At 55.0% G+C, this 23,248-nt stretch overlaps 2 protein-coding genes across 18 annotated transcripts; one reads left to right on the top strand and one right to left on the bottom strand.

Annotated features, from left to right (window-relative positions):
- The first annotated feature begins 182 nt into the window (after positions 1-182).
- Positions 183-5,225, top strand: ALG3 (ALG3 alpha-1,3- mannosyltransferase). 5 transcript variants are annotated; one of them, XM_057545985.1, is made up of 9 exons: positions 183-417; positions 2,018-2,117; positions 2,215-2,362; positions 2,472-2,632; positions 3,124-3,244; positions 3,669-3,874; positions 4,020-4,092; positions 4,690-4,833; positions 4,977-5,225. In XM_057545985.1, exons 1-9 carry the CDS (start codon positions 222-224, stop codon positions 4,998-5,000), a joined length of 1,173 nt encoding a protein of 390 aa, XP_057401968.1. In that variant the 5' UTR covers positions 183-221; the 3' UTR covers positions 5,001-5,225. The 5 variants fall into 5 exon arrangements, with proteins under 5 accessions (XP_057401968.1, XP_007195370.1, XP_007195374.1 ...); XM_007195308.3 differs by having other exon boundaries at positions 4,020-4,113; positions 4,691-4,833; XM_057545984.1 differs by having other exon boundaries at positions 184-417; positions 4,015-4,092.
- A 354-nt stretch (positions 5,226-5,579) lies between these two features.
- On the bottom strand, positions 5,580-17,633 carry VWA5B2 (von Willebrand factor A domain containing 5B2). Of its 13 annotated transcripts, none has more exons than XM_057545972.1 (21): positions 17,427-17,633; positions 16,746-16,854; positions 16,396-16,605; positions 16,141-16,311; positions 14,020-14,251; positions 13,694-13,851; positions 13,040-13,171; positions 12,681-12,805; positions 12,123-12,407; positions 11,561-11,671; positions 11,272-11,480; positions 11,072-11,183; positions 10,437-10,622; positions 9,379-9,550; positions 8,979-9,295; positions 8,272-8,461; positions 7,814-8,170; positions 6,715-6,852; positions 6,533-6,616; positions 6,215-6,435; positions 5,580-6,128 (listed from the first exon to the last, which is right to left on the bottom strand). In XM_057545972.1, exons 3-21 carry the CDS (start codon positions 16,532-16,534, stop codon positions 5,580-5,582), a joined length of 3,888 nt encoding a protein of 1,295 aa, XP_057401955.1. In that variant the 5' UTR covers positions 16,535-16,605; positions 16,746-16,854; positions 17,427-17,633. The 13 variants fall into 13 exon arrangements, with proteins under 13 accessions (XP_057401955.1, XP_057401957.1, XP_057401960.1 ...); XM_057545974.1 differs by having other exon boundaries at positions 8,979-9,292; XM_057545977.1 differs by having other exon boundaries at positions 12,123-12,278.
- Positions 17,634-23,248: the final 5,615 nt, after the last annotated feature.

The following is a 23,248-nucleotide window of genomic DNA, read 5'->3' as shown; positions in this document are numbered from 1 at the left end:
AGTATGTACTGAGGAGTAAGTCTATTCCCGCTCGTATGGAGCATGCAGTCCATCAGGGGAGACAGATGTGGAAGAACTAGATTTTAGTGGAGTAAATAAGGACTCCGGCAACTCCAGTCAGCCTTCGGTCTGTTGGGGCACGCGGCGCGAGAAGCGGAACCTAAGTACCAAAGGTTCGGGCTTCCGGGGTAGCGGGCCCGCAAGTGCGGCGCACCTTCAAGATGGCGGCAGGCTTGAGGAAGCGCGGCCGGGCAGGTCCCGCAGCTCGGGCGGTGGGACTGTGCGGGCAGTGGCTGCGGCGCGCCTGGCAAGAGCGGCGCCTACTGCTGCTGGAACCGCGCTACACGCTGCTGGTGGCCGCCTGCCTCTGCCTGGCGGAGGTGGGCATCACCTTCTGGGTCATTCACAGGGTGGCATGTGAGTGCGCCGAGGGGGAGGGGAGGGTGGGAAGGGGGACCGAACCCCCGACCAAAACTGGGACCCACATTAGGAGCTCAGACTTAGACCCCTGATCCACTCAGTCATCAGTTGCAGACCCGTATCTTTTACCCAAATCCCAAGCCTGCTCCGCGGAGAGCCAAACCCGATCTTAATCCCTCCCAGAAAACCTGGGTCCAAGTTAATGGCTGCTGCTGCTGCTTGTCTCTGTGGCTTTGGACACGTCACTTCCTTTGCTGGGTCTCAATCTTCTCATCTGTTCAATTCTGAGGTCTGGAAGTCTCTTCTCAGTGATGGCATTTTGTGACCGTTTGAGTCCGTTTGGCATTATTGGTGACTCCTCTCCAGGCTGAAAACACTGGACTTAAGGCTTACTTGCTAAAGACCATTAATTCAATACATATTTATTGAGTGCTTATTATATGGCTTACACTATGCTAGGTACCAAGGGTATAGTGGTGAAAAAGATAGACACATTTCCTACTTGCGTGTGTGGGCCTGGACAAAGATAACAGAAAATTACAACACATCATATTCATCATGATGGTAGTAGGCAGGGTGCTATAAAGGACATAGGAGGGCACTTAATGCAGACTTGAGGAGTCAGAGAAGGCTTCCGAGAGTCCTCCTCGAAAGATAAGAGCTAGTTCCTTGAGGAAAGAGACAAAAGGGGTCAGGGGGAAGAGTACTCTAGGCAGAGAGAATCCTGTATCAAAGAGCTCCTATCAAAAGAGAAAGTCTGTTTCCTTTGAGGAACTGAAAGAATTTTTTTAGAGCTGGAACACAGAAATCAAGTGAGGGTAGTACTAAGAGATGAGATTGCAGAAGTCAAGACAAGATCATGAAGGAATCTGTAAGCTGTGTTAAGGAGATAGTTAGCATGGTGGTTAAGAATTTAGAGCTCCGTGTGTTCCAATCTACCCTTCCTAGCTCACTGTTCTTGAGCTAGTCACTTAACCTTATTAATTCATAATTGCATCTTCTAAAAATGGGAAGAATAGGATTTGGTCTTTATCTTAAGAGCCTTGGGGAATCATTGAAGAGTTTTAAGCAGAGAAATGTGATATGATTTCTATTACAGGATGAGCTCTCTGGTTGCAGGGTGGAAAATATATTGTAGTGGGGTGAAAGTGGAAGCTGGGAGCCTAGTTAGGGAGCTCTTGCACCATTGTGGCTAGAGATTTTGTTAGGCCCAAATTTGCATGATAGCAGAGAAGGATGAGATAGTAGAGATATTTAGGATAAAGAATAGGCAGGACTTGGTGACTGGGGGTTGGAAATGAAAGAGAAGGAAGTATCAAAGGTGTTTCCCAGGTTTGTGACTTGAGCAGCTGAGAGGTTAATGGTACCATTCATGGAACCCAGGAAGGGGAGCAGATTTGGAGTGGAAGGTTATGAGTTCCATTACAGACATGTTTGAGTATGAGATACCTGGGTTCACCCAGAGAATGTCAGATAGGCCTTTAGAGAAGGGGTTATGATAGAAGTCCCGAGGATGAGCTGGAACTCTGTGCTTTGATGGGCTGAGGCAGAGAAATTCTGAACCTGGAAGTAACTACATCGTCCTGTCCTTTTCCAGATACAGAGATTGATTGGAAAGCCTACATGGCTGAGGTGGAGGGCGTCATCAACGGCACCTATGACTACACTCAATTGAGGGGTGACACTGGACCTCTTGTGTGAGTGGGGATAGGCGGTTCAGTGAGGATGGGAGGGGCTGACTGGATGCCAGGCCAGATAGCTTGATCCAAACTCACGTTCTTTCTCCTCTTCCAGGTATCCAGCTGGCTTTGTGTACATCTTTATGGGGCTATACTATGCCACTGGCCAGGGCACTGACATCCGCATGGCCCAGCACATCTTCGCTGTGCTCTACCTGGCCACTTTGCTGCTTGTCTTCTTGATTTACCACCAGACCTGCAAGGTGAGTCCTCACTACTAGGAACAGGGGGCCCCAAACTGGGAGGGCTGGGGAGTGGGGATGGTTCAGGGTTGGTGAGCTGACCTTTTTCCCCACTGTGCCCACCTCTCAGGTACCTCCCTTCGTCTTTTTCTTCATGTGCTGTGCCTCTTACCGTGTCCACTCCATCTTTGTGCTGCGGCTCTTCAATGACCCAGTGGCCATGGTGCTGCTCTTCCTCAGTATCAACCTCCTGCTGGCCCAGCGCTGGAGCTGGGGCTGCTGCTGTTTCAGGTCAACACCCCTCCCTTCTGGCCCCCTCTTTCATTTTCTGTATTCCATCACTTTCTCCCCAATTTTCTGCAGCAGAGGAAGTAAGGGAGTGGCCAGACAGTGTAGGTCAGTTAGGACCGTACTAGGTGAGTCCAGGACGTGTAGAAAGTCTTCACCCCCAGGCCCCCTACACACACACCCTCTTCCCATCCTCTGTTCCCTCCAGACAGCATCTGCTGTTGGAGTTGGTCATTGCACTTTCTAAATACTCAATATATATTTGCTCACTCAGTCTGAGTGTAGAGACAGGGTATCAGCACCCTACTCCCAGCCTCCTCCCAGGCTGCCTTATCCTCCCTCCAGCAGTTCTGAGTACGAGTGCTCACCCTCTGCCTGGAGCTTGCTGGCAGGGGAGGGGAGGAGTTGCTGTGGTGATGGTGGGCTGTACATCTTTGGGTGGGGTGCATGGCCCTGGAGCTGATCCCCACTCTCCTCTCCCCTATCCACTGCAGCCTGGCAGTCTCTGTGAAGATGAATGTGCTGCTCTTCGCCCCTGGGTTACTATTCCTTCTCCTCACGCAATTTGGCCTCCGTGGGGCCCTCCCCAAGCTGGGCATCTGTGCTGTCCTTCAGGTATTCCCTCCTTACCCTTTCCCCTTTCTAATGAAGCAGAGGCCACTCTCTCTGGCCTCCTTTCATCCTTGAGACTTCCTCAAAGCCAAGAGACAGAGTTTGGGAGTTGATTCTGATCTGGGCAGCCACCACCTCTAGGCTTTGGTTTTTTTAGCTGTCAGACAAGGGTGTTGAACTACATGGTCTCTGAGAGCCTTTCTAACTCTGCGCATTTATGACTTGGTGAATCCAAACTTAAAGCGCTGTTATTACCTGCTTCTTTGGCCCAAGGCTCTTGTCTGGGTGGGTGGGCTGGCTTTCTTGCTATTCCTAGTGGGAATTAGGTAACCTCTGAGACCTATACCCTGTTCCCCCTCCTCTCAGTGATTAGCATGAGGCTAAGGGTGAGCCTGGGCGGCTCTGTTGACATCACACCCATCCTCAGGTGGTGCTGGGGCTACCCTTCCTGCTGGAGAACCCCGTCGGCTACGTATCCCGCTCCTTTGACCTTGGCCGCCAGTTTCTCTTCTGCTGGACCGTGAACTGGCGCTTCCTCCCCGAGGCCCTCTTCCTGCATCGTGCCTTCCACCTGGCACTTCTGACTGCCCACCTCACCCTGCTCTTGCTCTTTGCCCTCTGCAGGTGGCACAGGTGAGAAAGGGGAGCAATTTCATGAGCAGACATGGGGGAAGGAGTGAAGGGCCTAGGCCTTAGGGGCTGCATGGGGAGATGTTGAGCTCCGCTTGGCCCACATTGGGGGCTTGATAAGTATCTCAATGGCTTCTCCCCAGGACAGGAGAAAGTATCCTGTCACTGCTGAAGGATCCCTCCAAAAGGAAGGTTCCACCCCAGCCCCTCACACCCAACCATATCCTTTAAATCATGGGAAGGTAAGTCTTGCCCTCTCCAGCTGAAGTTGGGGTCCTGGTCAACTAGCCCTGCATGGCTGGTGACCTGGGAGAGGGAAAAGGAGGTAGCAGTAATAGCTACAGGGCCCATTCATAGAGCTCTTACCAATACTGTGCTGAGCACTTTACATATTTAAGCATTTTTTATTCTTTATTCTAAATATTATTGAGTTACCATTATGAGTGCTCACTCTCTGCCTGGTGCTGTCCTAAGAGATTTACATACATTCTAACATATAAAGCTCACAAGAGACTCTGTTTTATCCTCATTTTACAGATTTTAAAGATGGGAAAATTAGGGCTTTAAGAAGTTAAGTAATTTGCCAAGGTCACATAGCTAGTAAGTGACGACTCGTTAGGCGTTACAGCTCTAGATATTACTGCCTCCACATCAGACTGAGGAATAGGTCCAGAGAGGTTAAGAAACTTGCCCAAAGGTATGCATCTAGGAACAGCAGAGCCAAGGAAGGGGCTGTCTGACCCCAAAACTTTTGTCCCTCTGCTTTGAAACCTCCCTACCCCTTCTGCTCCTGCCCTTGGCCTTGACCACCGCATACAGATTGTTTCTGCCCTCTTCACCTCCAACTTCATTGGCATCTGCTTCAGCCGCTCCCTTCACTACCAGTTCTACGTCTGGTATTTCCACACATTGCCCTACCTCCTGTGGGCCACGCCTGCACGCTGGCTCACACACCTGCTCAGGTACCAGCTGGGACAACCTGGGGGCATGGGAAGGGGTAGGGAGCTCCTCATCCCAAGACTATGACCACAGAGGGGCAGGGGGTGAGCTGAAGTGCTGCAGGCCTAGAACCTGGACAGACCTGGAGCTTATTTCTCATCTCCAGGTTGCTGGTGCTGGGGCTCATTGAGCTCTCCTGGAACACATACCCATCCACGTCCTGCAGCTCTGGTGCCCTGCACATGTGCCATGCTGTCATCCTGCTGCAGCTCTGGCTGGGCCCCCAGCCTTTCCCCAAGACCATCCAGTACAGCAAGAAAGCCCACTGAGATCCATCTCTTCCCCTCCAGTCTATTCTCAGGACCCTGGATGGGGATGGACTGTGTGCCCTTCCCAATAAACTTTGCAAAGTCCATTTCTGTGCAGCCTACGTGGAGGTGCCTGGACCAAGCTGTGAGGGACAGGCACGCGGCAGATAAAGAACTCATTCAGACAGTCCTAAGAGGCACTTTATTGCATAGGATTTAGGGACTGTGGCTCTCTCCCCTTCTACTGCACTGCACAGAGCTCAGAGGGGAAGGGGCATGGGGTGGGAGGAGCAGGAGAGAGCACAGGCAGGCACTTTCTGTGGGGCAAGAGGATTTTGTGAAGGGAATGAGAAGCAGTAGGGGCGGACTGTCACCCACCCCTTCCCAGCACCAAGAGGCCGGCTCTGGGTGGCAGTGACTTGAGTTTGTTGGGGGGTGCCAGCCAGAGCAACCGGTGACCCTCACATGTTTGCTGGGCTGTAGCACAGCAGGTGCAGCTGCAGGTTCTGGTCCCAGTGGCGCAGCAGCAGGAAGAGACCCCGGGCTGCGGCCTTGAGGTTGGCCAGGTCGAGGCCGTCGGGCAGGTGCTGGGCCCGCAGCCAACAGTCAGCCTTAGCTGCCGCCAGTTCCCACTCGCCGAAGGCCGCGGCACAGCGGTGCTCCAGCCACGCAAGCGCCACAGCAGTGGCCCAAGTCCGGCCCCGCAGGTCGGCACCACCAGGCCCTTCCGCCCCCTCCGAGGCCTCGGTGTCTGAGCCCCGGCCACTGTCCACCTGGCCTAGACCCTCGGAGCCCGAGCTGGGGGACGGGCTGCAAGAGGCCGTGGCACTGTCACCCTGGCCAGCACCATGGCCTAGCAGTGCCCAGGGAGAGGAGGCCGAGGTGGGGCTGAGGCTGGCGCGATGCGCAGCGAAGGGCGAGGCGCGGCACAGGCGCTCCCGAGAGATGTGCACTGCTGCACAGAAGGGCGCGTCTAGGCGGAAGGAGCCGGGCGCCTCCTGCAAGCGCACCTGAGGAGAGAGGAGGTGGGGGGAGAATCGAGCTGAGACAGCGCCCTGGCCTTGGCAGCGCCACCCTCCACCTCCCGAGTCCTCACCAAGGGTAGGTAGTCGTGGTTGCTGCCTTCACTGTTGCTGTCACTGGCTTGGCCCGTGTTGGGGCTGCAGAGTCTATGGCTGTCTGGGCCTCTGGCCTTCCGACGGCCCAGGCTGAGCCGAGAGGGAGGCTCGGGGGGCAGACGATGAGGACCTCCGATGGAGGCTGCGTGGTCCCCCAAAGCAGAACTGGAGTTGCCAATTTGGTCCGGCTCCCAGCCGCCTGCCAGAGAGCCTCCCTTAAGTCCTGAACTGGAGCCATTCAGTGGTGGTCCCTAAGCCTGGTTGGTCCCTACCATTTACCCAAATTTGAGTGTTACCTTTAGAGTGGACGACTGTGGGCAGAGGAGCTGCATCTAGATGACCTTGAGAGGCAGGAGGGGTGCCCGGGGGTTCGGCTGGCTCTGCAGGGACACAGAAGACGGGTGAGGTATGTCTCGGAGGGTGGCCAGTGAGATGGGAACCGGCACCTGGGAGGTCACCTGGAAGGGACCTTACCTACCTGAGCTCTGCACCTGCAGGGCTGAAGGTAGGACCTCTCTGGTGGTAGCATCCACAGCTACAGGGCAAGTGAAGCAGGAAGGGGCAGAGCTGACCTTGCTTGTCTGAAGGGCTCGGAGCCAGGACCTCCGGGCATGACCTGCAAAACCAAGGAGCCACATGTTGACTGGGAGGGGGGTGCGCTCCCAGCACCCACTCTACAAAGGGCTTCCCAGAAAAAAATCTCAGTGCTCCCATAGCTTCTCCCTGTGTACACGTTTTGTTTTGTTTTGTTTTGTTTTTTGGCTGTGCCTCCAGGCTTGCGGGATCTTAGTAGTTCCCCGACCAAGGATTGAACCCTGGCCCCGGCAGTGAAAGCACCAAGTCCTAACCACTGGACCGCCAGGGAATTCCCAGCCTTCTGTCCACTTTTGAACAGAGTGGAGTTCCTTCTCGGGGTCAGCTCAGACTCCTCAGCTTTGACAAGAAGTGGTTAGGCTGAACACTCAACCACATTGTAGCAAGACTAGGCCCCCGGCCACCCACAAATTCAACATTCTGGATACAGCCCAGAGGAGGCATTGACTGTGGTACCTTTTCCATCCACTCATTTCAGCACTGCCCAACAGAACTTTCTGCAATGATGGAAATGTTCTACATCTGCATGATCCAGTATAGTAGCCACTAGTCCCATGTGACTATTAAGCACTTTAAGTGTGGCTAGTGCAACTGAAGAACTGACATTTTAACTTTATTTAATTTTAATAATCTTCCTAAATGACAGATTTGTTTTTATGCTGTGGGCACTGTGAATCATTACAAGATGAAATTCCCTCTCTGTTGGCTGCTAGGAAGCTTGCCAGTTTGGGGTCCCGTGCTTGCAAGGGCACAAAACCTCATGGTGTGCATCTTTGATATAATCTCATTCTCTGCTTCCTTTTATTATCCCTTTTTTCCCCATTGCCCTGCTTAATTTTTTTTTCTTGACAATGTGGATGAGCCACCTCAAATCACTTGTGAGCAAGATGAGGTATAGCGAGTGATCCCACAGACCTGTGCTTCTGCCACTCTCTGTCCCATACAGGCTCCTTGAGCCCTGACTGGGGCCACCAGCAACTCACCGCGGTCAGCCCTGGTCTCGCCCCGTCCTCGGAGAGCCAGCTGCTCGTTGTCCCGGACCACGGAAGCCGCTGTCAGTCGATGGAGTGCTTGGTCCCAAGCACTTCCTCTTTCAGGGGGTGACGGAGGCAGTGAGCCAGCGTCCCTAGGCCCCCACAGCATCTCCAGCCCAACGCCCACCTCCCAGCTCATAGGCTGCTCCCCGCACAGGGCCCGGATCACCACATGGCAGCGTGGAGGCTGGGGAGGCAGTAGCATTGCTGGAGGGGCCAACTCCCCACTGGGGGGAACAGCCGTGAACAAGAAGGGTGGTTCCATCAACATGTCCCAGTCCATGGGGGCTGGGGAGAGCAGGCTTCCTGGGGAGAGACGATGGTAGGAGCAGGGGCAGTGGGGTGCCCCGGGCTCCACCTCCCCAAGGTCTACTTGGTGTCAGAACCCGGCTCCCCATAACCCTTACCTGAGTCATCCAGGCCCTGTCCCAGCAGCTGCCCTGGCTCAGGGCCTGGCCCATCTGGTGCTACCCCCAGAGAGGGGTGCCGGAGATGGCGAGGGACTGAGTTCACCTGGCCTGGGGGGGATGAGAGGCTTCGGCCAGTTAGAGCCGCTCTGCGTCGACGGCCCAACACCTCAGCACTCAAGGCCCCAGTCTGCATGTGAAAGGGGGGGGGGGTCCAATGGTCAAGGAATGCAGAGCTCCTGGCCATCAGACATACATACACAGCTGGCCACATGCCCCTTTGTCTGAAACCCTGGATGGCTGCTCACCACCCTTAGGGGTGAGGCCAGACTCCTTCTGGCCCCTGACCCCCTTCCCAGCGTCATCTCACTTCATGCCTATGTCTCAGTTGAGGTTGTTGCTTGTCTGTTTTTATTCATGTCTTCTCCCGTTTTGCCTAGCTAACTTCTTATTCTTCCAGAGGTGGCTCTTGCTTTCCTGACTCCCTCAGACAGGGTTAATCACCTTGACTCTGAACTCCCATAAAGCCACATCCCTGTGCTCGTCAATGTATGTTGCATGGTATCATCATTATACATTATACCATCACTACCCATCTATTTCTTCAGGTAGACTTAATAGTAACCACTGCACAATTTATGGCATGCAGCCAACGGTCAGTAAATATTTGCTGGATACATGGTAGATGGATGTGGATTGAATCTCACCTTGACTGGAGCCGGTGGGGGTGGAGGCAGGGGGCAGGAGTGGGAGCCAGCAGATTCTCCCCAGGCCAGGCTGCGGCAGCCCTGCTGAGAAGGGGGATCCAGGGGAGCACTGCCTTCGGGGGACCCAGGGCCCTGGGAGGCGGGGGACTCGCTGCTGCCTGTGGAGCCTGGGCCTGGCTCTGGGCTGGCAGAGCAGTGGGTAAGCACATACTGCTCCCGGATGTACGAGGACTGGAAGATGCGGCGCCATATGGCTGCGTCAGAAGAGGGGTTAGGTCCCGGGTCCGTGACTGGGTCTGTCAGAGCATCAGCACCTACTGGGAGGCAGGAGAATAGAGCCCAGCCCTGGCCCCTCCCACTGCCCACTCCTCCTCCAGCACACATACACTCAGGCACTCACTCCGATCCGAGTCCCCAGCAGCCCACGGGCTGGACAGCTCTGCTGACACAGTGCCTGTTCCCAGTGGCTCTGAGGTGCCAGTGGGCTCGGTGCCAGGGCTGGTGGCAGATGGTGCTTCCTCTGGGGATGGGAACACGGAGCTGCCCAAGCTCTGCCAGCCAGGCTCTTGGCCCTGGAGAGGGATAGACGTTGCGGTGGGGGGGGGGGGGGTGGGAAACAACAACTGATTATAGTTATACACTACCTCTTTCCAAACAGGATTTAAGATGGCTCACTGCAAGAGGCAATAAAGATAATAAACCAGAAGTGAGAGCCCAGTACCAAGGAAAGAGGAAGCATACATGCTGACCATAGGGTTACTAGAGCTGCTGTGGCTGAGCTTCAGGTTTGGCCCTGAGCTTCCCGGCAGCCAGGGAAAAAGACAAACAGTCCATTATACAGCTCTCCTGACCAAAAAGGAGGAAGCATGCTTGGTTCTTCTAGACAGATAAAGCTTTTCATAATAAAAATAACAATCATTTATCCAACTCCTTCTATGTGTCAAGTATCCTACCAAGAGCACACATGTTATGACTGCTAATTACAACCTTATGAAAAAAATCAGTACAAGGAAATGGGCTCAGAGAAGTTAAGTGACGTGTCCAAAATCAAATGGTTAGTACATGGCAGAGTTGGGATCTGAGATTTCATCGAGACAATGCTCTGTCTGTCCCTGAATGTTACAGGAAATAATCCAGATGGTGCTTTTTGCAGGGCACTGTGTGAAGTAATGAGCAAGTTTCGACAAAAACCTTGAAACTAATGCTGGCGCTGTTCTCTGTAACTGTGTGCTTTAGTGACCAAGGGTAGCACTTTACAGGACAGCTCAGTGGAAGACCTTATGAGGGAGGCAGGCTGCAGTCACCTTGAGGGACCCAGTATGGTCTCTAAGGAGGTCTAGTGGGTAGCAGTAGGAGCGTTTGGCAGAGAGAGGCACAGGGAGTAGGAAATGGGTTTTGCAGAGATGCAGGGGCTTCAGCCATCCCAGGTCCACCTCCCACACCCCAGCCCAGGCTTACCCCTTGGGGGCGGGACCGAAAGCCGTCCACCCTGAAGAGCGAGCAGTAACCGAGCAGCTGGTCCCCGGGATAGAGCGCTGGGATCTCCCGGGGCGTCAGCAGCGCCTCCACCGCATCGGGCACAAACCAGTCCACAGAGATGTCGCTCAACGCGGGCTCCAGTGCCTTCCGCAGGGCCTGCATCAGCTGTGAGGAGTGACCAGAGGGAGGCCATGGGAGAGAAAGAGGTGCCACACAGCCAACAGAGTGGGAAGGCTGCCCTTCTGCTGATGCCACCTACCCAGCCCCTGGCTGAGGGGAGCAGGGTCTGGCTGGGGTTGGGGGAAGGAATGGGGGTAGGAACAAGCAAGGGGACTGAGTGTTCAGTACTCAGGGCTCGGTGCTTCTCCTGGCCTGAACTGTGCCACGTGGATAAGGCAAGACTTTTCAAAGATATGGCTTAGTACCCGGACAAAACTGAGAGCAAGATTTGGGGAGCAGTCAGAGGCCATGTCTCCCACACCTCTGGCCTCCTGCAGCACCCCACAGCAGGGTGCCTAGAGACCCCACAACCTGACCAGGTTCTGTTTCAGACTCAGTGCAACTTGGGAGGAGGACTTAGACGAATAGGGAGCAGGGCCCAGGCTCAAGCTCACCATGGGCTGCAGCCTTTCCCCAGGCCTCAGGAAGTAGGCCTGGCCCCTGCTGAGGGCAGACAGATCCTGCAGCAGCTGGCGGCAGGCAGGTCCCAGCCCAAAGGAGAAGCACCTGACAAGAGAAGGGGAGCAGCCGTGACCTCCCGGAGCCTCTTTGGGAGGCCAATCTCAGGAGCCTGGCCCTGCCCACTCTATCCTACCTGGCTGCCGCCCTGTGCCACCTCATGAGCTCCAGGGTTTGGTGGGTCTCAGCAGCCATGGGCGAGGCAGCGGTGAGCAGGAACAGCTGCCGAGGGTGGGCCCTGTGCTGGGGCTGCCCCAGGGCCCAGTCCAGCGCAGACCTCACGTCCGGGGGGCCGCCCGCAGCCTGCAGCATCTCCATGCTCTCGCAGATCAGCTGCACAGCTTCCTGGAGGAGAAGGACATGGGCTGGGCCACACGGGCTGAGACGCCTCTGGCTAGGCCCCCAGAGCCCCGGGCCACACTCACATCACTGCAAGGCCGGCTCTCTGGGAAGAGGGGCTGCACCAATGTGCCAAACGTGGCCAGGTTGATGAGTGTCTGGGGCGGGAGCGACTTCACAGCCAAAACGATGGCATCCTGGGGAGAGCCAGGGAGGGCAGGGTGAGGCAGGCCCCATTGGCACCGGTAGAGAACAAGGGATGCCAGATTGCTTGCTTTCTCCAGGCCGTGTATAAAATGAGGGGTAATCTGGGTGAGGCTCTGTGTGTGTGAGACTGTAAGTGAGACCCTGGCATGTGAGGGAGACTCTGTGTGAGAGACGATTGTGTATGTGACCCTGGAGGTGTATGTGAATCCTTGGGTTTGAGATTTGGTGTGACTGAATGTAACTTTACATATGAAAGAGGCTCTTGGAATCTGGGAGAAATGCATGTATGTATGAGCATGAGAAGGAGAGAGAGGGGTGGGTGTGTGTGTGTGTGTGTGTGTGTGTGTGTGTGTGTGTGTCTTTGGGAGGCTGCCCCCCAGCCCACCTCAGACCCACTGCTGCACCCAACCCCAGGCCTGCCCACACCGTGCTCCCACAGGCCTTGTGTGCCATGCTGCTGCCATCCAACAGGAAGAGGAGCTCCCGAGTAGCTGTGCCCAGGTGTCCAGGCTTGGAGCTCAGGTCCGGGCAGAAGCTCAGCACCAGCACGGGGTTCAGCAGGATGTCCTTGTGGAAGCGTCGCTGCAGGAACCACACCTGAGCACGGGAGCCCCGAGTCATCCTGGGCCAGGCTGAGTGCAACTCCGACCTAGGCTGGCAGCAGGACCTAGCCCCGGAGACTTTCTCAATCCATTCCACCCAGAGGGGGCACCCTTTTGTAGTCATCTGAATAAAAGCGGGGGCAGAGACAAGTGGCTGTCCTCTGCCTAGGTCAGTCCTACCCCCAATCCTCCGAGACACATTCCAGGGACACTTGAGTGGGCCCTCCTGTGAAAATACTCATCAGTCCTCTGGGAGGGTGGTGGCAGCTACTGAGAGCTCCTGCTGAGAGCAGAAGCCCCCTGCCCATCCCAACGTAAGCCTGCTCGCCTGCTCCTCCTGCACTAACACAGCCAGAAGTGGGACCAGGGGCCAGGCCAGGACCCCAGGCAGCCATACCTGCCGGTCCCCCTCACTGTCCCTTCGCTGCAGCCTCTGGAAATCCCGGCGGGCCCTCACCTGGGCCTCGTATTCTGCTGAGCTCAGGCTGCCGGCCTCCAGCATCAGGTGTGGCTGGTGGGGCTCTGGGGAGAAGGGGACACAGCTCTGTCAGGGAAGTCCCTGTCTCTAGACCCCAACTGCTCAGGCCCACTGTCCTGGGAGAACTTTGCCTGTCCGGCCTCCCTGTACCACCAGGCCCACCCTCACAAATGACTCAGTCATCTGGCTTAGGGTCCAGAAATCTACACTTGAAAAATGCTACCCAGGTGGTCCTGAAGCAGGTCAGAGCTGGCCTACTGTGTGTCCCAGTCTCTCACCACTGGGGTGCAGCAGGATCTCCAAGGCCCGGTCGCAGTGGTGGCCCTCTGCCAGTGTGACACAGATGGTGGCTGCAGAGCTGGCATGAGGGGGGGCATCTGCCCGCAGAGCATGAGAGGGGCTCTCCAAGCCTGAGGGATGTAGAGGCAGGGAGAGGTGATGATTGCCCCACCCCAAGCCAGTACTGAGAGCACAACTATCAGCTTCCCAGGCAATAGTGGTGGGGCCAGGATCATGACTGATTCAGCTCAGCTCTCAGAGTCCAAGCTATGGAGTGGACAAGGGGGGATTCACCTGCTTTTATGGACTGGGAGGAGAATTCCCAGGTGTATTCCTGCCTGGTCAAGCAGTTATATAGCAGCCAGCTGCTGATTTAACATCCTCCTCCACCTTGTGCACAAGAAAACTCAACTTCATCACTTGGACCGGTCTCATTGTAAGCATCTCTCTTCTCATTGGCGAGTGGAATGGGATATACACAAATGACACTGACAAACCTAGGTGTGTGTTGTGTGGAAGTGGCCAGGGGGTGATCCCACTGTGAGACTAGAGGTTCCTAAGGCTTAGGTCCCTGTCTTCTTTTTGTCCTGTGTTCCTCCCATCCCTGAGCCTTCAGTTATTTCCCAGTCAGCTATGCTGGGAGGGGCACCCACCTGCCAGCAGGCATGGCCCAGTCACCAGCATCTCGAAGGAGAAGGTGTACGGGGCCGGGCAACGGGCAGGGCCTGAGAACACGTCCCGAGGGGCAGCTGGCTCCTCCCAGGCTGGTCCATCCCCCTCAGGGCTGCCCATTCCGAAGCAGCTGGTGGGGCTGGAAGGGAACACAAGGAGGGTCACTGGGCCACTATCAGGGCCCCTAGCCCCTCTGGCTGACTGGCCTCAGCCCTTCCCCACCCTGCCCATCCCCCGGGGCACCCTGCCAAAGCCCCCTCACCCGCACTAGACCCAGAGAAGTCGAGGGAGGGACGAAGAGAATCACCATAGGCCCAACCTGTCGTCACAGAGCCCCGGAGGCCTGGGGGGCCCCAGCGGGCCTGGCGGGGCCAGAGGGGTGAGCACGGAGGGCAGGGCCACGCGCAGCACCCCGTCAGGCCTGGAGGGCAGCTCCCGGCTGCTGCGCAGGGTCACTGTCATGGTGCCGGCTGCGGCGATGAGGCCTGTGGGCAGCACCAGTGTGGACCGGGCCTGGGCCAGATCCAAGACAAGATGACCTATGATGAGTGAGGAAAGGGGTCAGAGGGGGCTGGAAGCAGACGAGATGGGGGAATCTGGGGGTGGGAGCAGGCACTGAGTCAGGGGAGCTTGGGCAACGGGGATCTTGTGAGGTTGGAGGGGTGCTGGGCTAATGCACTGGTGATGCAGGATGGAGGCATGAGATGAACGATGGTTGAAGGAGAGGCAGGTTGATGGTAGAAGGAGCTGGCTGTCATTAGGAAAGGCAGCAGTGACATCCCTGCTAACAGAGGGCCGAGGAGGAGAAGGGGGCATGTCCACACCACCCCCAAGGTCCTGGGGGACCCATACCCTCCGCCTCTCTTTCTTTACCTGCTCCAGCCTGTTCAACCCTTGGGCCTCATCTTCCTAAAGAACCCTCGCTGACATCTCCCATAGCCTGGTACCCACCTGCTCACAAATTCCCTGCTCATGAACGGTCAGGGACTCCCCACTGCCCACTAGGTGTGGCTCCAGAATTTTCTACCCAAGAGGAATTCAGGAACTGTAATCTATTTGGAAGCTAGCTAGAGGACATTTACATACCAAGCACATCATTTTACTTAGATCCCCGTTTGTTTGGGGACGGGTGGAGTCATGGGCATCACCACTGCTGCTAAAGGGAAAATGGCCAGGTGTATACAGTGATGGTCAAGGCCCTACATGGTCTGGCCCCAGCCTACCTTTACAGCCCTACTTCACCTCATTTCCCCACAATAATCATTTACCCACTCTTTTGAAAAATACTTGCTGAATAAATGAAGGGAAGGAAAAAATGGAAGGAAAAAAAGGAAGGTAAGAAGGAAGAAAGGGGCTTCCATCCCAGGCAGCTGAGGCTTGGGACAGTCTGATACAGTGAAGAGAGCACAGTGTCAGGTTTTGAGTCTCCACTCTGTGATTTCTAATTCTATCCTTTGGTAACTCTCTTGTTTAGAGGAGGCTTGGTTTCCTCATTTATAAAATGGGGGTCATAATTATATGTCAAGGACTGTGGTGAGGAATGAATGAGATGATATACGCAAAGCAGCCAACATTTAAGAGACTATTGCCGTTACTTTTGTCACCTATAAAAGAGGGAAGGAGAACAACACTTGCATTACATACCTCTCTGGATTCAAATGAGGTGACATCAGTGACTGGGCTTTGTCAACTGTGAATCACTATAAACATGAGGTATTTTATTACCATCACCCAGTATAACTTACTTCGAAACCTTTGCTTACACGATTGCCCCTGCCTGGAGTGCCTTTCCTCTCCTCTCCATATCACTACATCCCACCCTTCCTTTCAGTCAAATGCTAGCTCCACTTCCTTCTGGAATTTTCCTGAGGCCTCAGCCCAGAGCTCACTCTGGCCTCTAACTACCTGCTGGGCTTGTGCCAACTCTCAACACCACTGAATTCTGTCCCTCTTCTCAACCAGATGGTAAATCCCATGTGCAGGAATCAAGTGAATGTACATATAAATAAAGGAATGAAGTGCAAGCCAGAAAACCTAGCAGAGGGGTGGGCTTCCATCCCCTCACCCAGCACTCACTGATCCTCTTTGTGCCACATTTTGTGCCAGATGCTGGGATTCTGGGACTCCGAGATGACCAAAACCCTGTCCCAGACTCAGGAGCTAAAGCTCCAGAGGGAGAGGGATGTGTGGACTGCCTGCCTTGTCTATCTACCTGGCTGCAAACCTCAGGTCAGGCCTGGTTCACATTTCCCCAGCACCTGGCCCACGTCAGGGGCCCAGTCCTCGACTGTGGAATAAAGGGATGAATCAATGAATGAAAACAACAGTGGCTGGAGGGGGGACAGAGAGGGGCGGGATGCAGAGCGGGGGCAGGAACTAAAGTGCGGTTGCTTTCAGGGAGATGGGGCGGGGAGCGCCCTGGACTCACCCTGCGCACAGCGGCGGGGTGTTGAGGCCCCCAGCGCGGGGCCCACCGCGCGGCAGCAGGCGGCCTGCGAGCGGCGCCGGCTCTGCAGCTGGAAGGAGACGCGCCGTCCGGCGGCCTCCGCCTCGAAGCCCGAAACCACTTCGGCCTCGGCCAGCGGGTACACAAACACGCCTGGGGCGGGATGGGGGCACAGGCGATGTCGGACCTTGCTAGGCTTGCGCTGGCCACCACCCTGCGCCCCCGCCCGGGACTCACCGTCCACAGGCTGCGGCTGTGGGTTGTGGTAGGTGAGCCGGGCCCGCAGGCTGAGGCAGGGTCCATTGGCGCAGGCCCGAACCCAGGAGTCCGTGAGGGGCAGCGGCGTCCAGCTGGAGGGGCAGTACAGGCCGGGCATGGTGCCTCTGGTGGAGGGGGTGCTCGACGAGGGGTGCGCAGTGTGAGTTCAGGGCGCTCCGCCCCACCCTCCTGAAAGCAGGCGGGGAGGCTCTAACTCCGGCGCTGGGACGCGGACCTGCAGGGGGCGCGAGGCTGAGCCCGGCCCGGCGGACAGGTGGCGAGGGGAGGGAGGCAGCGGGGGTGGCGGGATGGGCATCCTCGCCGGTTACCTGGGAAGCCGGGGCGGAGCGCAGCTCCAGGCAGCACGGGGACCCGGGGAGCGGAGGGTTAATGTTTAACTGGCGCTACGGGCGCCCAGCAGTCCCGCCGCCGGCTCCTCTAGGGGCGGAGGGGTGGGGGGTGGGTAATGTCGCAGCTGTTCCATCACACCCTCCCGGGCCTCACCGCCACCCCAGTACCTGCCGGCCCCCCGGGGCTCCCCGCGGCTGCCAGCTGTTGGAAGTGGCGCGGTGGAGAGATGGAAGATGCTCGGGGTGGGGAGCAAGGGTTTAAAGGGCCAGCATCCTTCTGGGTGCCCCCAGCCCACCAAGGGATAGCAGGGGCGGGGTGGGACGGGGAGCCGAAGGGCCGCAGTCCCTCTCTCTCTCTCGGGCTCCTCAACTGACAGGGGCGCTGAGACGGGCTGCAGGCCGGAGTGGAGGGGATTGGGTTGGGAAGAACGAGATGGGAAGAGAAAGGAGGGGGTCTTACGGAGGCAAGACCCGGAGAGGTGTTGGGGCAGAGGGATTAGTTGGGATCCGTCCAGAGCACCTCTCCCCATCCTGGCAGAAGTGATCTGGGATTGGGAAGGGGGGCTGCAGTCTCCGGCGCCCGCACAGCCGAACTGTCTAGGGATGCTGCGGGCTGGGTCTGGGGATCGTCCCCCTCCCCTCAGGCAGCCCCAGCCTCACCGTCGCGTCCTCTGCGGAGTTCTGGGCGTTACGACGGGACCTGGATAGGTGGTGCCGCCTCTGCAACGCGGGCCACATTCAGTCCGGACACCTGCCGGGCGCCCGCCGCGACCGCTCCGAGTCCGCCCAGGGGCGTCGGCCCGGTGGGTGCTGGTCCCGCCCCCGCTCGGAAGGCGGCCCCTCCAGCTGGCCTCGGCCCCGCCTGTCGCTGCGGCGGGGCTGCTGCTCCCCGCCCCCTTCGGGCGCAGTACCGCCTCCGCGCGAGCGCCGGCCGCTCCAGCCAGGCGCCGCAGTGCAGGAACCGCGTCCTCGCCCCGCGCAGCCCCCCGTCAGTGCGGGGCGGAGGCCTTCGAGGCCGCACCCTTTCCGTCCTTCAGGAAGTGAGGGGTTCTGCAAGTGCAGCAGAGGGGCTCAATTTGCAGTCCCCCCACCCCAGCACTGCAGCAACCCCAGCTATCCCGATATTACCCCACCCCTGCCCCCTCACCCCTCACCCCCACAATGGCTCAGCTTTTCATCACTGCAGTGACCCTCATCACTGCAGCGAACCCCAGGGCCCCATCACCGTAGGAACCCCCAGCCCCCAGGAAGCCCGACCCTTTCCTGTGCAAAGCGCTACTTCACTGCAGAAACCTCCCCCTCCCCCATCCCTGCAGGTGTCTTCAGCTAGTGTGATCACTTCCGTGACCACTCACTCCAAGCAGGGATCCCCATCACTGAAGGAGTTCTCCCCCCTCCAACAGCCAGCCGTCCCACCACTGCTGTGCCATCTCCCCACTCTTTCTGGGGGTGGGGAGGGTAGGCAGGATCGCCCTCTCAGGCTGTAACTTCTGGGTACCTTCGGTTGCCCACCACCTTGGAGTGAGGCCTTTCGGCCTGCAGAGCCTTCTGGTGGCTGCAGACTGCCCCCATCGTAGCAGTGACCCCTCACCCCATCACTGAAGCACCTGTAGGAGAAAACATCCCTGCCTGTTATCAGGTTCCTTTGTTACTGGCTGAAATTTCGTGCACTTGACAGTGTTATGCTGCAAAAGATTAGGGAAGTCTGTAAAATCTTCCCCAGGATCCCTGAGGGAGAGTCTGGGAGCCCTGGGAAAGTGACCGTGTTGGGGGTCACCCATGCAAGCTTTCTTGGAGAGGCCACACTCAGATTCTGCCAAGAGAGCTTGAGGAGAGCTGGGAGTGGGGGGCAGCCAGTAGGGAGTGGGCTTCAAGTCAGGCTCAGGGTTCTCACCCTCCCCATTTACTGTATCCTGATTCCAGTCACTATCTCCATGCTGGTCCCAGGGGGGATCCCCTGCCTCCTTGAGCACCTGAACCCTCCACTCCAGCCCTTTCCTTTGCTCAAACCACTTAGCGTGGTGGAGATAGCTTGGCCTTTTCCCAGGGAACTTCATGGGTGGAAATGCACAGGGATGAGACAGGAGGCATAGCCACCATCACAGTGATCCAGCTCACGGGGAGCTCCAGCTGAGTCCCAGCCTGTTCTTTGTTTTTTCTAATTAAAAAAATTTTTTTAAATTTATTTTTAATTTTTTTGGCTGCATTGGGTCTTCGTTGCTGCATGCGGGCTTTCTCTAGTTGTGGAGACCAGGGTCTACTCCATTATGGTGTGCAGGCTTCTCATTGCGATGGCTCCTCCTGTTGCGGAGCTCAGGCTCTAGGCTCACGGGCTTCAGTAGTTGTGGCTCATGGGCTTAGTTGCTCTGTGGCATGTGGGATCTTCCTGGAGCAGGGATCAAACCCGTGTTCCCTGCATTGGCAGGCAGATTCTTAACCACTGCGCCACCAGGGAAGTCCCCAGCCCTGTTCTTTTCACACTATCTGAGCCCTGGTTACATTGACCCCCCTCTCCTCCCTTCTCTGCTGAGCCCTCCCCCAGCCTCGTTCAGAGTGAACATTCCTCTAACAGGCTTGGGGAGAAAGAGTAGATGGTGGGTGGGTGGATGGGCCCTCCAGGTGCTCCAGGTCTCCAGACAGGACCAGCCCTGGCCCACGAAAGTCCAGGCACCACCTCCCCATGGGTGTTCTGTGCTCAGCCCCTTCTGCAAATGAGCCAAGAGCTACATGTACAAATACGAAGCTGCAAGGAGCAGTCATTAAAGGGCCTCAAACACACGGAAATGGAAAAAGAGGTCCTTGTCTTGGGTCCTGAGGAGAGCTTGGTTGTAAAACAGTGTCCCAGGAAGATGGTTTCTTGGTCAGAAACTAGACAACACATTGGTAGAAGCCAAGCTTTCCTGGGAAGCTGGACCAGCCCTGAGATCCTGCTGGGAAGGCTGTCTAAGACAGGTCAGCAGATTGGCCAGAGGTGTAAAGCATTCTGCAGGATGGGGCAGGGCAGTGCAGGCTGCCTGGCTCTGGGGAGGAGGGGGGTTCTGTGGAGGGGCTCTGAGGCCCACCTGGGAGGCACTTTGGTGGTGGGGCTGCAGCATGGCAGGCAGCTGAGGGCTGGAAGGGGCAGCACAGACCCAGAGGGTCCCAGAACCAGATTTCAGGAGGTAGAGGAGATCCTAGGCAGGGCTAAGGAATGGCCTGGAGGCTGAGTGCTCTGCTATGTGGCAGGCATAGGGGAGGGCGTGGGGAATATAGAGCTACAAAGGCATAGCCTCTGTCCTGAAAGGCTCACACTCTGATGAAGAAGGCAAACACACAGTTACAGTAGGCTAGGATGACGGCTGCGTTACAGGGATATTATGGATATTATAAAAGCTTTTAACTGAGACCTTTTAGGAGGAGCACCTAACCTGGTGGTTGAAGGGTGGTGCCGTTTAAGTGGAGTCCTAAATGGGAGTTAAGCAGTGAAGAGGAGGATGTTTCAAGCAGAGGGATCAGCTCGTCAAAAAATGAAGAGCTAGAGGGACTAAGGAAAGGCTAAGTAGGTGTGCATTTGTTTTTTTCTCTTAGTTAATATTTGTCAAGAACTTACTATTGGCCAGGCACTGCACTAAGCATGCATCACCTACTTTAATGATTAAAATAGCCCAAGAGACAAGTACTATTATTATCTTACAGGTGAGGAAACTAAAGCCCAGACAAGGTAAGTAACTTGCTCATGATAAGCTAGTAGAGTGGTAGAGCCAGGATGTTGAACTCAGATGATCTACCCTCAGAACCCTTGAACCTTTGTTTTTAAACTACTACCATACGCAATAAAACTTCCTTAATGTTTATTTCCTGGTTTATTTCTCTTTGATTTTCCCTAAATCTCTTTTTTTTTCTGAATTTTTTTAAAAATTGAGGGACTTTCCTGGTGGTCCAGTGGTTAAGACTCCACGCTTCCACTGCAGGGGGCACAGGTTCGATCCCTGGTTGGGGAACTTAGATCGTGCAAGCTGCACAGCATGACCATAAAAAAAATTTTTTTAATAAATAAATAAATAGAGATATAATTGACATATACCAATATATTAGTTTTAGGTGTACAACATAATGATTTGATATATGTATATATTGTGAAATGATTACCACAGTAAGTTTAGCTAATATCCAATTAAATTTCCTAAATCTCTTAATATACCTCCTTTTGAAAATTCACATCAGTCTTGGCTGACCTCAAAAAAAAGGGACAGGTGGAGAAACAGGTGTAGAATGGGAGACCTAGTGCCAAGCCAGCGGGCAAAGGTGGGAGCTGGTGGGGCCTAGGCAGGGAATGGGACAGGGCAGGTGGTTGAGTCTAGAGCCCACATTTACCTCTTGAGCCAGTGAGAGCCCCTGGGAGTGACACTCTCTTTCTATCACAGGCCCTGGCACACAGTAGGTGCCCAATAAATGTTGGCTGACTCAGTTACAAGGATGATGTGAGAAAACTCACTGGCTCTGTTAGTGGAATTGACCCTATTTTCTAATCTCTGTGTGGAGCAGGCCGCTGGGCCACTGAGGTCCCTGTCCAGGATACCTCTCACCTTGGCCACCACCAACCCAGCCTGTAGGTTGCTTCTCCTCTGATCTGGCCCAGGAGGGAGGATTGAACTTGTCCCCCCCCAGTTCAGGAGAACACTGTCCAGGTCAGGGCCAAAAATGTCAACAACCTTTATCAAGGGTGGTGGTATAGGGGTGGGGACAGGGTAAATCTAAAGGGAAAGGGCCTCAGAAAATGACATTCAGCCGTGTCACTTGTTGCAAAACACAACTCAGTTGTCTTCTGCTTGTGGGCTGCCTCCCTGCCTTCGGGACCAGTGGTTGTGTTTCCCCAAGCCTCAGAAGCATCTACACGCTCATATTTGAGCTCCAGGAGAATTAGGCCTAGAGAAAGAGTTTTACCTCCTGCCTGTCTCAAGCTCAGTATCCAAAATTCCCAGCCCCATGTGAAGCCCAAATTGGAAGATGGCTTAGTTCATTAGTATTCAGTCAATAAATATTTCTTGTTGTATGTGCTGGGTGGAAGCCACAGCAGGAAACAAGACAGTGGCAGATCCTTCCCCTCATGAAAGACATCAAACATACATTAACATACAATTAATTTGTAAACATCTGATTCAGAACTAATTTCAAATCGTGTACAAAAATTGGAAGATTAGCATTTTTTAAAACTAATTTGTTGTTCTGAACCATGGATTGTTCACTTCGTGCCTCTTTACCCGTAAATACTTCAATGTATGTTTCTTAAGAACAGGGACATGGGACTTCCCTGGGGGCACAGTGGATAAGACCCCACGCTCCCAGTGCAGGGGGCCTGGGTTTGATCCCTGGTCAGGGAACTAGATCCCACATGCATGCCGCAACTAAGAGTTCTCATGCCACAACTAAGGAGCTGGTGTGCTGCAACTAAGGAACCTGCCTGCCGCAACTAAGAGTTCTCATGCCACAACTAAGGAGCTGGTGTGCTGCAACTAAGGAACCTGCCTGCCGCAACTAAGGAGCCCACGTGCTGCAACTCAGGAGCCCGCCTGCACCAACTAAGACCTGGTGCAACCAAATAAATAAATGAATATTTTTTTAAAAAACAAACAAACAGGGGCTTCCCTGGTGGCGCAGTGGTTGAGAATCCGCCTGCCAATGCAGGGGACACAGGTTCGAGCCCTGGTCTGGGAAGATCCCACATGCCGCGGAGCGGCTGGGCCCGTGAGCCACAATTGCTGAGCCTGCGCGTCTGGAGCCTGTGCTCCGCAACAAGAGAGGCCGCGATAGCGAGAGGCCCGCGCACCGCGATGAAGAGTGGCCCCCGCTTGCCACAACTGGAGAGAGCCCTCGCACAGAAACGAAGACCCAACACAGCCATAAATAAAATAAATTAAAAAAAAAAAAATTTGCTTTAAAAAAACAAACAAACAAAAAGAACAATGACACACTCTTACATAAACACAGCATAGTTGTCAAATTCTGGAAACTTAACATTGAAACAATTCCATTATCTAAACCACAGTCAGTATTCCAATTTCACTAACTGTTGCAAAAATGTTCTTCATAAATACTCCCCCTCCCCCATCCAATCCAGGATCACACACTGCATTTAGTTGATAGTTCATATCATGTGTCAACTTGAAGGGTAGGTTTGGATGAAATTAACATTTAAGTTAGTTAACTGTTAGTAAGCAGACTGCTCTCCATAATGTGGGTGGGCCTCATCCAATCAGTTGAAGGCCTGAATAGAATAAAAAGACTGGCCTCTCCAGCAAGAGGGGATTCTCTAACAGACTGCATTCAGATATTGCCTGAACTATCACAGATAATGTTGCCAGATTTGTTCATTGTAATGCTACTATTTTTCTTTTTGTAATTAAATAAGTAAGTACTTTTGTAGAGATTGTTTGATTCTGTGTAACTCTCCTGATCTTCATCAAAATCTTACCTACAAGTTTTAGCCTCCATTAATGCCCCAG

The sequence above is a fragment of the Balaenoptera acutorostrata genome, chromosome 4 (assembly GCF_949987535.1).
Source record: "Balaenoptera acutorostrata chromosome 4, mBalAcu1.1, whole genome shotgun sequence".
NCBI lineage: Eukaryota > Metazoa > Chordata > Mammalia > Artiodactyla > Balaenopteridae > Balaenoptera > Balaenoptera acutorostrata.
This window is presented reverse-complemented; position numbering and strand designations above follow the sequence as displayed.

Bases quoted from the DNA above. Each gene is read 5' to 3' on its own strand.
- ALG3 (XM_007195308.3), top strand. From the start codon at position 222: ATGGCGGCAGGCTTGAGGAAGCGCGGCCGGGCAGGTCCCGCAGCTCGG. The intron at 2,633-3,123 runs GTCAACACCCCT...TATCCACTGCAG, and splicing joins TGGGGCTGCTGCTGTTTCAG to CCTGGCAGTCTCTGTGAAGA. The intron at 3,875-4,019 runs GTGAGAAAGGGG...TCCCCAGGACAG, and splicing joins GCCCTCTGCAGGTGGCACAG to GAGAAAGTATCCTGTCACTG.
- VWA5B2 (XM_057545972.1), bottom strand. From the start codon at position 16,534: ATGCCCGGCCTGTACTGCCCCTCCAGCTGGACGCCGCTGCCCCTCACG. The intron at 14,252-16,140 runs GTGAGTCCAGGG...CACTCATCATAG, and splicing joins ACCCCGCCGCTGTGCGCAGG to GTCATCTTGTCTTGGATCTG. The intron at 6,436-6,532 runs GTAACACTCAAA...GCTCTCTGGCAG, and splicing joins CACAGTCGTCCACTCTAAAG to GCGGCTGGGAGCCGGACCAA.